Raw genomic sequence first — 17,044 nt, 5'->3', positions numbered from 1 at the left:
CTTTTTTTTTCAATCCAATTTCACAGACACAGCTTCTTGTTTTGGTTTTTGGTTTTTTTTTTTTTTTTTTTTTTTTTTTTTTTGTTTATTTTTTGAGACAGGATTTATCTGTGTAACAGCTCTCTGGCTGTCCTGGAACTGCTTTGTAACAAGGTTGGCCTCGAACTCATAAAGATATGCCTGCTTATGCCTTCCTAGAGTGCTGGGATTAAAGGGGTAAGCCACCAGCAACTGGCTCAGACACAGCTTCTAATCTCTCATCTTACCCTGAACTTCAAAGAAGACTTTATGTAATTACTGAATATTTGAAATGTAGCTAACTACTGTGACTCATAGACTGAATTTCAAATTTTATTCAGCATTAATTAATTTAATGTAAATAATCACATACACCTACTAAGATACCATATAAGCAGATTTATAGAATATTGCATACTACACAGTACTTTCTCAATAAATATTTCATAATTTTCACAGTTATTTACTTATTTTGTACGCATGTGTTTGAACACACAAACACACACATACAAATACACATGCACACATACTATAGCACACTTGTGGAGGTCAGAGGATAAGCTGTAGGAGTTTGTCTTCTCTGTTTCGCATGTAGGGTCTAGGGACTGAATGCATGTCTAGGGCTAAGCAGCAAGAGCCTTTAACTGCTGAGCCATCTCACAGACCCAGTATACAAAACCCCATGTTTTTAAATGAAAGATTCCCTTCTGGCTGTAAAGATTAACTAACACAGCTACATAATTGGATATTTATCCACTCCAAATTAGCAATAGAACTCTCTATTGCATCATCTTTTCATTTTGAAGGCCCCATGAATCTCTAGTGTAGTGTATAATTATGATTCCAATTTTAAAAACTCTCTGAATTCTGTTCTTTTTGGTGATAGGTCAAGAAAGATTTGGAAACATGACAAGAGTCTATTACCGAGAAGCGATGGGAGCATTTATCGTCTTCGATGTCACCAGGCCAGCCACATTTGAAGCAGTGGCAAAGTGGAAAAATGATTTGGACTCAAAGTTAACTCTCCCTAATGGTAAGCCAGTGTCAGTGGTTTTATTGGCCAACAAATGTGACCAGGGGAAGGATGTGCTTATGAACAATGGACTCAAGATGGACCAGTTCTGCAAGGAGCATGGTTTCGTAGGATGGTTTGAAACTTCAGCCAAGGTAAGGCCACATTAAACAATAAGCCTAATAGACTAAGATTCATAAAGAGCCCAGCACATAACCATTATCATTATCATAGATTACTGTGAAATTTCTGCCCAATGATATAGTTTGCAAATTGCTTTATGCTCTGTCTCATAGCAAGGTAATGAGAGGGTGGGAATGAAATTACTACCTATTATTTAAGATGATTATGACTAAGGAAGGAAAACCACTTGTACATGGCCATACTGATAATAGTTTATAAACTTCCACAACTTTTGTGAGCTAGCTATACACTGGTGTGTTTCACAAGCATTCTTGTATTGTGCACAACTCTTTCAAGCTCACTATATACCAGGTGTGTTTAGTCCTTAAAAGATCCTATAATTTCATAGGAAACGAAAGAAATGGATGTGACATTCTGTGTCATTGCCTTATTCTTAAGTTCACACTGTGACTGTTAAATCCATTCACCTGCATGTCCGGAGTTACACTTTGTCATATGAATGAAGTAATGACAATGATATAGGACCACCATGTTGGGAATACTGAAATGATAGGGTAAGAAAGGGAATAGTACAAATGTGGAGTAATTAGCATAGCTTGGTTCTTCTGATTCTCCTGGGAGACTGGGAAGTACTAGGAAGTAGGAGCCTAGGCAAAGCTGCAAGACCCAGGATCCTTTGTGGTACAAAAAGGCATTGCACTTAAAATTGGGCCTTTCACTGATCTCTGATTTTTTAGTACAAGTTTTCTTTTCTATGCTCACTCTCAGCTCCCTTTTTGGTTTATATTTTAAATCTCAATCTTAAAAGAAAATATCATTGAACATAAAATTTATTTCATTCATTTTACTTTTAATTGGCATATAATATAACACAAGTTTATGACACACACGTACTGCCTTGATTCATTTATTCATTGGAAGATAGTCAATGTAGGACACTTAGCATATTCATCACCTTATCTTGTTATAGTTTTCTGTGTGAATTTAAATATATCTTTTAGATTATTAGGATTTCAATCTGTATACTTTTTGTCATGGCTGTTCTACTTTTGTTAATTAGTTTAAAACAAATATTTAGATATTTGTGAAGACCAAGCATTTGATACTTGTTTGGGATTCAGGTGTACATAAGACAGGTATTGTCTCTTTACTTATGGAGTTCGTATGTAGACTTCATTATAGACATTTGTACACGTCCCCAGAAAATTGTGGGTGAAATTTCTTCAATATCCATCATTTAAAGTGGTTTGGGGTGTTCTATTACATAGTACTCTGACTATAAATATGATAAATATTGTATATCTTAAATATAGCTATATATGTTAAAATAGGGAGAATAATACATTTCACTAAACAGGGTTACTTTTATTTCAACCTTACCTGGATTCCTATGGGAAAATGACCTTCCTCAAGATCAGTGGCTATAGGAATAGAAAAGAAAAAGTTTGTTTGAGAGTATCCCTGAAGTGTAAACCCAGCAGGATTAAGTTGCTGCTTAACTCACAGAATGATAAAAAGGGGAAGGGAGTTGGTGGTCTCTGATGGGGTTCTACCTGAAACATTGTCTGTTATAGTGATTTCCAGGACACTCTTATTACCTGAACTGCCTACATGCTGTCTCGAAGCTTTCCTGTGTGTAGAGGTTATTGTCCCCCAGTTCCCAGTGTTGTCTTTTTAAAAGGGCTCTCCTGTTCCAGAGCACGTCTCCAGTTCTTTTAATCCTTAATTGCTTGTTTCTTATTATTTTTCCCTTGGTTCTTGATTAACTTACAGAAGTTTCACAACTACAGTCTTTCCCTGGATGTTAGCCTGGATTTTCTTTTTCATTCCAAAATATAAGCTAACTCACTCGCTCTTTTTCCCCGAGTCACACACTCCACTGTCATATCTTCTGCATTTTCCTTCAGATTTTTTCTTTCTTCTTTCCTTGCTTCCTTCTTTTCTTCCTTCCTTTTTTTTCTTTCTTTTTTAAACTCTTCAGCTAGGCATAAGGAGACATAGGGTTCTGGATTACTTTTTGTAGCTATGGGTAAACTGGACCAAATGATTTCTATGTAGAAGTGTTCTTTTATTACTCTTTCATTGCATTAAAAACCATCAAGTATTTCTTACTTACCAGTCAAAAATTCTGTGAGTGAAACTGCAAAAGTTTGTAAAAACAGACACAATTTTGTCTTCATAGAGAGCCATAGCGCAGCCTAAGTAAAATCTATAGTGTGCTGAATAGTGATTGACAACTAATAAGAAGAAAGAGAGGAGGCTATGAGCTATGGAGAGGGTTGGAATTACTTTGGGGCCTAAGACCTTTCTTAACTTTGTTTTCCTCACTTCACTCTGACATTCTTGGTTCATTCACTGCAGTGCCAAACTGTATCTGTTTGAGAACACTATGCTCATTAACTTAAGGTCTGGCTGACCCTCCCACTTAAGTATTATATTTCTAATCCTTCATGTTCCCACTAGTGTTAAGTCTGAAGAGAGGCTGTGGACAAGTGTGGGAGAGCAGGGCATAGAATTTCACAGCAACATGTCCATAAGAGTACAAGACCTTGTGGTGAACCATGAATCCACACTGTACTTCCCTCTTTTCTGTAAACAATGCAGTTGGAGTTGCCCTTCTGAGTGTCCTCAAGCAAATGGCTGACTGACACTGGGTTAACTTTCCCCAGCAGTATTAGGAACCTCTGAAATAATATGCATCATGGACACAGTGAAGTGCCAAGCTGCTCACAGATCTGAGATAAAGGTCTGCTAACTTTTGAGTACAGCATTGCACCCTTTATGAAGCTGAGCCCCAGGTTAGACTGCTTTGGTTCCTGAGATGACAGCATTTGGGAACAGCAAACAGTTCCTTCTTTGATTGCATTTGGGCCAGGGAACATATCGAGTAGAAAGCATTTTTATAAAGGAAATCTTTAAACAGTTAAAGATCTCTTGCATGACATCATAATCAGCTGGCAATGAACATCTGATTTCCATTCTTCTCCTTTTACATTTCCAAAACTACTAAGGAGCCAAAGCCACACGCTCTGGCTTACCCTTATGGACACTTCCTGTTAGAGATCCTGTGGAAAGCAGCAGTGGCAGCCTTGCCCTTTCTTAAATGAAACTAGAACTTGTGATTGAAACCACTGTCTGCCCAGCTGCTGACTCCATCGCTGAGTAGGACTTCCTGTCTTAGCCTTCCATTTTCTGTAGCAACTTTGTGTTATTATTATTGCTGGAACAATATGGTAGCCCCTGGCTGACTAACAAATTTTAAAATGAAAACAATATATACCTTTATTGTGGTACATCTAATCTTTAGATTATCTCTTTTTATACTAAATTCAAAGGAAAGAAAAATGATCTTTACTAAATCAGATTTTCTGTGCAGCCTGCCTGAATGGATTCTCTAGGTAGCATATGATTGTTTGCTCAAATGTCTCAGTTTCCCCCAAACATTCCTGGTTTATGCTTGTAATTTTAAAATAATTATTAAAATTTCCTACACTTTATATGTGTACATTACTCAGGAGCCCAGTCTATCTTACTCTTTCAATTTACTCTAACAATGAATGTTTTATGCTTTTCTGTGGTCATAGATAATCTTCTTAATGTGCTTTCATACTAAAAGTTTGGGGTCCTGCCATCTGGGCTCATCTCAAGTGTTGACTGAACCCTGCTACCTGTTAACAGCTAACAGGTTCACCTGGTGCGTTACTGGTGCCTTTTATCTGAGTCTTCCCTCTTACAAATTTGCGATTTGCTTTCTCTCCACCTTCTAAAATTGTTGTAGTCATTGGGAAAATGTATTTGGATTTCTCAGATGCATTAAATCTGATTCTACTGTATCATACACACACACACACACACACACACACACACACACACACACACACACACAAACACACACACTCCTACTGATTGTTACTGTAGCCCAGCAGCTAGTCTGGTTTTTACTTTCTGTGTTTCTCTCTGAGACACACAGAGCTGCACTCTGTTGAGAGAAGTCCTCCTGTATCTTACCCCCCCCCACACACACACTTCCTATTGCTCTTCAAGTGTAGTGCTTCAGGTGCAGTTATGTTCACAAGTAGGACATTAGGTGCCAACAGCGTAGCCAGGAAATAATGAAGCATGTTGTACCTGTGTAGTACTGAGATGAATCAAATCCACAGAGGAAAACCTGCAGTGTCTTCATTCTTGTTTTCCTTTAGCTCAAGCCCCATTTCTGACAAATTTCCTCAACTATTTCTATTCTGCGTATAGTGACTCTCTAGACCCACATCTCCAAGAGTGCTCTAGGATCAATAGGTACATTGGGAAGCAATTATTTTAAATTAAATCTCCCAAATTTGGCTTAAAAGTAAATATGCCTGTGGATGCCTTCTGCTCGGAGAATGAATGTGCTTGACTGTACACCTTCTGAGATGGTGCGACTTATTGTAGTAGAAGAGTGGACATTTTACACTGCAGCGGTTTTTGGAATTTTAGTAAGTACTAAACATATTTATTATCTTTAGGGATTTTTTTTAGCTCACCTATGCAAAAAAAATTCTATAAATCTTTTGTTTTGCTTTGCTTTGCTTTGCTTTGCTTTCCTTCCTTCCTTCCTTCCTTCCTTCCTTCCTTCCTTCCTTCCTTCCTTCCTTCCTTCCTTCCTTCCTTTCTGTCTTTCTTTATTTCTTTTCTTTCACTTTTGAGACAAGTCTTGCACATCCTAGGCTGGCCTCAAACTCACTGTGTAGCCAAGGCTGACCTTATAGTGTTGATCTTTCTGCCACTATGCCCTGGGATTCCAAGCATGTGCCCACAGATTTCATGAGGTGATACAAATTAGACTGAACTCTAAGCTTTGCGTAGTCTTGACAAGCACACTTTAATATGCTATTTATAATAGTTTTATTACTTTTATCTGTTTTGGTGTGTGTATCTTGACATACGTCCAAGAATAACCTTTGCAAAGGAGCAGGTCTTTCCTTCCACCATGTGAGTTCCAGGAATGGAAGGTTGTCAGACTTGACAGCAAGCACCACTACCCATGAAACCATCCCATTTCTTCATATTTTTCTTAGTTGCTTCTTCTGGAAGTAGGACAGGAAGCATCTCTAACCACTGAGCCATCTCTCCAACCCTTGAGGTTACTTTGTACAAAGATTTTTGTGTAAGAACCCACTCAATTATTTGTAAGACTTCATGGGGTAGGCATTATTATCATTCAAAAGAAATAAAAATTGAGGCATAGGTGACCTCCCTAAAGTTGCCTAATTATTTTATTTCTTTATTTTAATACACATTTCTTTATATCAAATGTAGTGTATTTTAAAAATTAAGGTGTGGCCTGTAGTCTGATGCTCTGTCATAACACGCAGCAGGTTTTTTTTTTTTCCTATTTCTTCTATTAGACAACTGTATCGAGTGGCAGTTCCTAAGTGTTTTGCCCCATGTATAACAGAACAGTGGGAATGATAGCCTAGAATTATGTTGTTGTTGTTGTAAAGGGAAAGTTTTCTGTGTGTTTTATTAAATTTAGTGAGCTCTTTTACTATTTTTAAGCTATTCAGAAGCTGGCATAGAAAGCAGTTAAGACTGGCGAGTTTTCTGGAAGCCTTTTCAAGGGTAGTCTCACACATCATTTATTTTACAGGCATGTAGAAAATAAACAGTTATAAAACTTGCATTTATACAAACTGGAATTGCATAGATAATTGCACTTGGGTATGGGTAAATAGTTACTCTAATTTCCTTTTTAATGAGTTGAGCATAACACATTATTTTAAAAATCTTTTTCTATTAAATCAAGTAATAAGCCATCTCTGATTCTTTCTAGTTTTCAAATGTCAAAATGTGAAAAAAGAAACCTTGATAGTCCCTTGTGTATTCATTGATGAGCACAATTTGTATCAGGTGACTTCTTTCAGGATCTGTGTTATGAATGGTGTACCCTAAGCACATAGTGTGTTGAAAGAAACATTATTTTTTTTAACAAGGTCCTAAGGAAAATACAACAGTTTACACACTCAGCTCCCATGGATTTCGATGAAGTTAGAGGATGCAGCTAGCCTGACTTCTCTGGCCATGGCTTTTAACCTGGTCATACATTTTATCCTGCATTTTTAATTCTTCTGGTTGGAGCTGTTAGAACTTGGGAACATAAAAGAATGAGACCCATTTGAAATCTAAAGTCAAAGTGAAGTTAGAAGGTATAATTTAAAGGAGATTATGGGTGTGTTTAATAGTCATGATTGGTTTCATAATGACTATCAGTCTGTATTACCGTCATCTGAATAATTATTTTTGACAGAGTCTTAATGCCTTACTTGAGAAATGGAAATCTTTTCCTGAGTTTGAGAGTGGCTTATGCCCTAGTCACAAACTCAAGCTACCCATCTGCTTACAGATCAGCATAAATTAATAATAACATTTCCATTTTTACCTAATTAGTTCTCTAAATATACTCTGGCTATGTGCTTACAGTTCACTAGATAGCCTAACATCCCATTTCAGGATAGTAGAAAAAGACTATAAGCAAATATAACCATGGTTTGGTGATTAGAAGGCACAGTATTGTACCTGTCACCCTGTCTTTCATATTTCTTGATTTTATAATTCGGAATTCCAACCTTTACTTTTTCCACATTTAGAAAACTATAGTATCTCATCTTGAGACTTGTTCAGGGGAGCCTAGTTTAGGTACCATTGCTGTGGAATATCGTTCTGTATGCTGTGAATGTGTGTTGCTCTGATTAGTTGATAAATAAAGCACTGATTGGCCAGTAGCCAGGCAGGAAGTTAGGCAGGATAAGCAGACAAGGAGAATTCTGGGAAGAGGAAGGCTGAGTCAGAATTGGCCAGACAGGCACAGAGGAAGCAAGATGTGAAGGCAGAATGGAAAAAAGGTACCAAGCCACATGCTAAACATAGATAAGAATTATGGGTTAATTTAAATGGAAGAGCTAGTGAATAACAAGCCTGAGCAAATGGCCAAGCAGTTGTATTAAGCTTTTCTGTGATTATTTTATAAAAAGCTGTGGGACTGTGGGTGAGAGATTTGTCCCGACCGCGGGCCCAGCAGGACACAGAAAAACTTCCAACTATATGCCATATGCTGAAACTCACCCTGAACAGGGGTTGTTTTTTTTTATTTATTTACTGCCAAGATCAATAATCTCCAATAAGGTCCATTTATTAATGATTAATGTTCAGACAACTTAGCAAGTGTCAGTAAATTTTGACCCATGGGCAAAATACAAGCCCCTTCTGTATTAACCTAAGCTTCTATTAGAGCAGAGCTGTTCTCCTGGTTTACAGGTTACTGATGGCTCCTGTACTGCTTCAAGTACAGAGGCCTTGTAACCTGCACATCTAAGTTACACAGAGGCCTTGTAGACTGCAAACCCTGAACTGTTCAACATCTGTCCCTTTTTAAAGTTTACCATGGAGTTTTATTATAAAAACAGCTTCTCTTATCAAAGTATTATGGGTTTACATAAAATACTTTACTATTGATTTCCTTCAAACAAGTTTGTAAATAAGCTGCTGTTAGTTTTCTGTTTTACAGATGAGGACATCAAAGTTTAAAGTAGAAAGTGTAAATGACTAGCCACAGTACTCATGGTTAGCATGTAAGAAAGGTGAGATTTCAATGCAGGTGTCTCATCAGCCCAGCTTAATCACCCAAGCACCACATTTTGCTACCTTGTAGCTTTCCCCGATTGTGGCCATCTATAATAACTACTTACTGAGCAACTGACACTTGCAGATAGTAAAGTCTGAGCCTGTTTTCCAGAAGATTAGGGTCTAATGAGAGGACACATGCAATGAAAATAGGCCTTTCTTTCACCATGACAAAATGCCCGACAGAAACACCGTGGAAGAAAGAGAGGTCTACATAGATTTCTCAGTCCGTGGTTTCAGAAGTTTCAATCCATGGTTCTCTGACTGAGGTGAGGGCAACATCATGTGAATCAGAAAAAGACAGGAGCAAGGATAGACTGGGTAAGATCAGGGGAAAAGGAAAAAGAGAGAAAAAGGGGACTAGGAAAGAGAGAGTGAGGCTAAGAAGAAGGGGAAATATGGACAAGAAGTATTCTTTTAGGGTACATCCCTGTAGTTAGAGTTTTCCTGCCTGGCCCACAGTCAGGACAAATCTCTCTCACCCGCCAGTCCCACAGCTGCTCAGACTCAACCAAGTAAACACAGAGACTTATATTGCTTACAAACTGTATGGCTGTGGCAGGCTTCTTGCTAACTGTTCTTATAGCTTAAATTAATCCATTTCCATAAGTCTATACCTTGCCACGTGGCTCATGGCTTACTGGCATCTTCACATGCGGCTTGTCATGGTGGCAGCTGGCAGTGTCTCTTTCTGCCTTCCTGTTCTTTTTTCTCCTCTCTGTTAGTCCCGCCTATACTTCCTGCCTAGCCACTGACCAATCAGTGTTTGATTTATTGACCAATCAGAGCAACACATTTGCCATACAGAACATCCCACAGCACATCCCTCATGACCTACTTAACCTAAGTATATCCCAACTTTGAGAACTTCTACTACTTCCTAATAATGCCATCAAATTATGAATTAGGCTGGAGATTTACCTCAGTGTCAAAGCATTTACCTAATAAATATAGGTCTGTGGGTTCAGTCCCTAGTTCAAATAAATAAATAAATAAATAAATAAATAAATAAATAAATAAATAAAATCCAGACATTATGGGGAAAGAGAGTCTAAATTGGAGGTCTCCATCATGTCCCTTCCCTAGGAGAATGGGTAACGCCCCTGCAAGGAGGGAAAGGAAATATTATGGGAGTCAGAGGGGGTGTAGGACACCAGGAGAGCATGGCCCAGTGAATCAACTAAGCAGGGTGGCAAGGTGGTCTTTCTTGGGTCTGCAACAAGTCCTCTGCATACATATTATGGCTGTTAGCTTAGTGTTTTTGTGGGAATCTTACCAGTGGGAGCAGGTATATCTTTAACTCTTGTGCCTGCTCTTGAGACTTTTCCTCCTATTGGGTTCCCTTGTCCAGCCTGAATATGAGGGCCCTTTGCCTCATCTTATTTTACTTTGTTTTGTCCTATTTGACTGTTGTCTCTTGGAGGCTTACTGTTTTCTGAAGAGGAAATGGGGGTGGTGTATCTGGGGGAGATGGGATATGAGGGTTAGCTGGGAAAAATAGAAGAAGGGGAAACTGTGGTCAGGATGTATTTTATGAGAGAAGAATCTATTTTCAATAAAAAATACATTGTAAAAAAAAAAACTTCTTGCAGTGGGTAACAATTTATACAACTGGTCAAAATGCAGAGAATTTGGAGTGTTCAGCCCTAATTGGGACATCTCTATTACTCCTTTTCCTCTTGTGACTCGGAGTCATTGCAGAAGATGGAACAGAAAGACTTTAAAAGATAGAGATAGTGGATAACTACAGCAAAATAATGTTTTCTGAACACAAAAAAAGCAGTTGGACATATGGACTCAGGTTGTGTCAACATGTACAAGACCTATGTAAGGATCGAGCCAGACCAAATCTCAGCAAGGAGAGGGAAAGTGGGCATGAAGTCTTACTTCCAGTTGAGAATATATTGGCAATTGATGGCTTCTGGGATAGGAAGTATCAGTTTTCTTCAGGGATTCAACTCTTGAGTGGCTAACTGTGCCCCAGTCGACGTCCTTACACCCCATGCATGTACAGACAGCACTAAGTGGACTCAGTGTTTGTGGTGGTTTGAAATAAATTGGCCACCAAAGGGAGTGGCACTATCAGGAAGTGTGGCCTTGTTGGACGAGGTGTCACTGTGGAGGTGTGCTTTGAATTCTCATATATGCTCAAGCCACCCCCAGTGAGCCAGACCACTTCCTATTGCCTGTAAGTCAAGATGCGGTACTCTCAGCTCTTTCTCCAGCACCATGTCTGCCTGCATGCCACCATGTTGAACCATGATGATAATGGACTAAACCTATGAAAATGTAAGACACCCCAATTAAATGTTTGTCCTTTATAAGAGTTGCCATGGTCATGGTGTCTCTTTACATTGACATAGACCTTAACTAAGGCAGTGCTTTTAGCATTAAATTTTTTAATGAACATTTGGAATTTGGAGAGAATAGGGCAGATGTGGGCCATAGATGAGGGATTAGAGTAGTAGGAATGGGGAATGAACTTGACCAAAAATGTTATATTCAAGTATGAAATTTTCAAACACCATACATAAGACATTTATAACACACCTCCATGCAGTCACTGCACCTGGATTCCAAAGGCTTTTCTGAAAATCCTGTTAATCAAATCATGGAATTCTCTGTAGCTACTCCCTTAGTGCCTTGAATTTCTTAAGTCTTCTTTGAAACACATTCAGAGTGAGAGAGTATGATTTGCAGGGAGGACTGAGTATCAGAATTGGAGAGGAGAGAATGAGGGAGCTCCTTTAAGCAAAACTCAAAGAACTTTCCCAGATACCTTGGTAGATGGTCCCACTGCCTCCATCCTTCGCCTGAGAGATATATTGAATGGGTTTAGAGATTGTTCTTGTGGGAATGAATTCACTGTGGGAAAGGGAACAAAAGTTATATACTAATGAGCTTACCTAGAGGAAGGCTGGAGTTAACAGGATCTGTAAGAAGTGGATTATTTTTGTTTTGTTTGCATGTGTGGTATGTGCATGTGTGTATGTGTGTTCACAAGGGTGTGACTGCACAAGTGTGAGGGAGTGCATATGCATGTGTGCACATGCATGTGGAAGCCCAGAATCAGTACCAAGTGTCTTTTTTACAATCATTTCCCACCTTATTTATTGAGTAGGGGTCTCTCTCTGACTCCAGCTAGTCTCACTAATCAACTTGCCTGGAGGATCCCCTGTTTCTTTCACTCAGGTGCTAGGATTGCAAGGGGCTCATTATACCTGCCAAGCTTTTATGTGGGTTTGGGGTTCTGAACTCCATTCCTTATGCTTTCAAGGCGAAGTGCTTTATCCACTGATCTATCTCCCTACACACTCAACATTTTATTTTGCACTCTCCTTTAATCATTTCCCAACTCTACATTATACTTATTTCAGTAGCTTCTTTTTTTTAAAAAAAAGAAAATAAGAGCTATGCACCTCTTTTTGGAATTTCAAAGATTAAAGATCCTCCCAAAGCTCCACCTAGCTCAAGCTTCATATGAAACACAAAATCACTACTTCATAAAACTGTAGGTAATAAGAACATCTCATAAAGCTCTGGGGTATTAGGGATGAAAATACTGCTTCTGTGCCTCCAGATGTAAGTTATAACTAAAGTTTGAACTCTAGACTCCACCAGTAGAGCACATTGGTCATCGTCCTCATTCAAGAGATGATTAAATACAACAGAATTTGCGAATGGATTCTTGTTTCTGTCTGGATATCTACCTCCAGGCATTAATTTTTTCCACTCTTTAGATTTCCATCTCTTTATAGATCTGTGCCTTCATACCACCCAGAGATTGCAAAACTGATGTGTCTAGACTGCAGTGCATTTCTACAAATACCATCATCTTGTTTGAATGCTAGCTAACTTCACATAGAGTTAGCCAAACTAATCTTTACTATAACCTCTTACTCATCCTTTAGGATCCTCTCTCCTGAGCATCAAAAACTCCCATAGAGAGCCTCTTACCTGCTTCCCCAGAGCTTTGCTGTTTTTTATTTATTTATTTATTTATTTATTTATTTATTTATTTATTTATTTATTTTTACTTCATCTCTTTCCATAATTATGCTGAATGACATGAAGTCTTCTCTTGGTCTTTGTACCCTTCTGCTTGGAAGAATCTACTTCCTACCTTTATGCACCTTGTTCTCTTCATTCAGGACTCAGTTTCATATCCAAGATTACTGACCACAGGTTATCTCTTCCTTCACTTCAGACTTTATGTAGTAATCATTTCTTCTATAGCTTGGGCTTTACCCTCATCTGTAAGTGTCCCTGTTTGTCACCCAATACAATGTCTATTACAGAGAAGGTGATTGCTTTGTCAGAAGCTACTGAGTAGAACATTGTTTATTGCTGTGCATTTCAAGGCCACATCCAGAAGATTTGTCTACTGTATTATTCTCTCCCGGCCATTTATGGACAATTTCTATCTTTAGAGAACTCTGCAGAGGATAAAAATTGAATTAATTCTGTGTTTTCCAGAAGGATTCTACAGTATGCAAGTCCTTTCATCTAGAAAGCTCTCCAGACACTTAGCACAGGAAACAGATTGCTGCTGTGCCCTGCTGTGTGGATGGGGAATGGGATCAGAGGGTAGAAATGAAGGTGAAGGAGGCCTCCTCCTCCCTCAATGCCCTCCGTCCTAAACTGGGATTGCAAACTCTGATAATGCTACTATATAATCCAATAAGAACCTGACATTAGTCCGTGGATCTGATCACCCAGGGTATTCTACATTTTCTCCTCACTGATTTTCTTTTGCAAGGTCCTCTCATGTTTTTCTGGTACTGTCATTTATGGCATACAAAATGGCTATCGTATTTGTCTGTTTTTACTAATAAAGAACAGAATTCTAAGAAAGCTTTATAAAATTTCTTTAAAAAGTTTGTTCATTCATTTATATGTATGTGTGCTTGCTTAACTGAGTTTCTATGAACTTCATGTATATAGGAGTCTGAGGAGGCCAAAAGTGGACATCAAATCTCCTAGAACTGGAGATAAAGGCAGTTGTGAGCCACAATGTGCGTGCTAAGAACAGAATTCAGGCCCTCTACAAGAGTAATAAACATGCTAAGCCACCCCTAGAGCCCCAGGAAAGTTTTTCAGTGATGTTTATTGAACATATCAGGCCTCATCTTCATATCTAGGCCAATGATCTGTCCACTGACAGTGAATGAGTTTTGAAGAGGATTTCACATCAGGGACATTGAAATTGTAGGTCTTATTGAAATTGTAGGTGTTTTGGTCTAATTTTTAGAAATAATTGTAGAAAATGCAATTTTTTTTTGTTTTGTTTTGGAAAATACTGCCTTAGTGACTTTGACTTGGAAACTAATTAACATCATTGTAATAGTGTTCATTCATTCATTCCTTCCCAAAGCATCCTGTGAAAGTTTGCTGTGTTTGCAGGTGGGCCCTTTGCTAAGTGCTGAGACACTGAAAACTAAGGTCAGTGTCTCTTAATCAAAGAGCCCCCGGTCCCCTGGGGGAAAGCCCAGAAAACAATTCTGGTACAGTGTGAAGTTTGATGAAAAAAAAAAAAAAGTCCTCTCAATAAGAACTGTGAGAGAATTTGCTAGAAAACTTCTACCCACATCTTACCGAAGCACCTTGCTTTCTGCTTGATCAGGGTCACTAAGCCTAAGGAGGTGCTAAGGGAAGACTCAAGGGAAACTCAGGATAACTCCTTTTTCATGGGTGTAGAGTGGAGCCTTAGGAACCACATTAGGGACCCAGGGATTGTTGAAGGCACTCAGACTTCTCATCTTAATGTCAAGTGTCTACGCAAGAGCATGTTGCTGCTACTCCAGAGTTATCTAACTTTACAAGTCCTTAGAAAATTGTCACTACAAGGCCACAGAGAATTCTAATATTAATGAAACTTTATAAACATGTGTGTTTTCTTTTAAAGGGACTTTCTCCTAAGTTATTTATTCTACCAGTTTCTCATCAACCTTTACAAAGCACAAGCAGATGCTAGAGAAAGTAACTTATTTGCCTGGGATCATCTGTTTAGCTTATGGCAGAGTCTGAATTAGAATGCAGCTCTCTTTATCCAACTCTCATATTCCATGTTATTTTCCTTATTTCCAAAAATATAAATAGAAGTTTCCTATTATTTTGTCTTAGTTGGTGGTACATAGACAAACCTACATGTTGTCTGCTATATTAGGTGGCTTCCTGTACATGTCCATTTCCACTTCAATGACCCCAAATCTCTCCAGTGGTTCTGCCACTGCTTTTAGTTCAATCATAATTAATGACTCTATCTGATATAATTAAACATGACAACTTTATTTCCGTATGTAGTTTGTAATTTGGGATTATCCTCAGTGAAACTTTATTCTTTAGTGTTTTCAAAAATTCTCCCTCATACTGATTATTCTGTTGAGAATAGCTTTGTTCTAGTAGGCTCCATCCCAGGCTCCTCTATTTCCCACTTCCTGTTTGTTTCGATTGCCCTGAAGACTCATCATACAGCTTGGAATTCTGGAACTCCGCTCTTCTCCTCTATGGGGTCACCTTTGCTCTTCCACTGTATGACTCACCTGCTCCCTGGTGCCCTGTGCTACGGCTCTATTTTATTGGAACACAGGCTTCTGAGATTGTTTAGGGAAAGCTGCATGGACATTTCTGATTCTGATAGCTTCAAGTAGGAGTTTTCTCAGCTTCACACAATTTTGGTTCTCTGGATGGGTATCAAATATTACATTTAAAACTATTTCCCTTTGTTGCTGGACAGTCTTTCTCCACTGTTGCATAACACTCTGTGTTGCTGTGTAGAGGGCTCCTACCTTCTGATTCTTACAAGTTTATGTTGAAGATATTTTCCATTGTCTTTCAGGTTTCGGGGTCATATACTTAAGTCTGGTAATCTGTAATTTTACACATTATTGCTGTCTATGGCTGTTGCTCATTTATCTTCCTGGACTCCGAGTCCTTTTAACATAGACACTTACAGTCTAAAAAAATATATATTCCTTTGGTAGTTTTCTTCTCTTTTGTTGTTCTTTCCTTATGATTTTTCTGATTTAGTATAATTTCATTTAAGTCTGTGAACTTTTCACTCTTCCACATAATTTCAATGCTTTTCAATATTTTTTATTGTATTCATTTTGATTAAACATTCTATTCTTTTATTATTAGGCTATTTGGATGATATGGGTATATTTGATTCAGACTCTAGATGTTGCCAATGTTGCTGGTAGTTTAGATAGTAGAATGGAGTGCTACATTCTTTCAGGCTGTCCCTCTGACTTTAGCTACCTTAAAATGCAATTCTAGGGATGGTTGGATTCTGTGAACATGAAGTTTCTCTCATCTGTATCTCTCTCTACATGAACTTCAGACTATGCTATCTACATGCTAACCAACTCATTACCAATTTTCCATTACTTCCAAGTTTCTAAAACTATGTCAAGATCTCATAAATGCACATTTTTCTTATTCTAACCATTAAGATGCTATTTAATGTATTGTTACTCTCAGATTTTTTTTTTGCAGAATATTGGTAAAGAAAATAAATGGGCACATTTCCTTGTCCTGCCATACCTAACTGAAATGTGTGCATGTTCTTGTTTACTTGATGATTGCTTTCTCACTCTAATCCTTGTTAATATATAACAATTATTGCAATTGAAAAATAGTATTTTGTCCTAATTTTATAATGTGGGGAGGAAAGTGTAGCAGCGGATGAGTAAGTAGACTTTACTTCCAGTCATCCAGTTAGTATCCGAGCTGGGACTGAAATACATGGCAATTGATTCACCAACATACTCTCCTTGCCAGCTTCTTACTTAAAAAAAAAAATGGACAAAAGCTGTGCCTCCTCTGTCAGAACCAATGTCTCTCTCCTCTTTCTAAACCTGGCAAGGGTTTTCCTGTTTCAGGAGGGCGTCATTGTTAAGACCTGTTTGCCTTCTCCCTCCTTGTGCTACTTTATTGTTTTCTGTATTGACTTTGTTTGCCCCCTGTTTTGTGGTGCTTTGCCTTCTCGGATGGTGTCTTGTTTGCCATCTTTGAAGCATTCTTGATTTGTTGGTGACAGCCTTATCATCCCAAGGCCTTCCATTTCATCTCTGTCTGCTTCACTGCAAGTGAGATATTGATTTCTTGCAAGAGCCTGCTGAGATTGGGGGAAAATCAATATCCCATTAGACTTAAGTGAGGAGTAGCAGAGCTCCTCAGCCGCCAGCCCACTGACCTGACATGCTGAGA

General features: G+C 38.4%; 1 protein-coding gene across 1 annotated transcript in view; it reads left to right on the top strand.

The window, feature by feature from the left end:
* Positions 1-17,044, top strand: part of Rab38 (RAB38, member RAS oncogene family) — a 64,489-nt gene that overhangs the window by 22,590 nt on the left and 24,855 nt on the right. Inside the window, exon 2 of the mRNA XM_028894970.2 lies at positions 905-1,185. Within this exon, the coding sequence (XP_028750803.1) occupies positions 905-1,185 (281 nt within the window). The remainder of the gene's footprint in view (positions 1-904; positions 1,186-17,044) is intronic.

Source organism: Peromyscus leucopus, chromosome 1 (assembly GCF_004664715.2).
Source record: "Peromyscus leucopus breed LL Stock chromosome 1, UCI_PerLeu_2.1, whole genome shotgun sequence".
NCBI lineage: Eukaryota > Metazoa > Chordata > Mammalia > Rodentia > Cricetidae > Peromyscus > Peromyscus leucopus.
The sequence above is the reverse complement of the archived record's forward strand: the minus strand, read 5'-3'. Positions and strand labels throughout refer to the sequence as shown.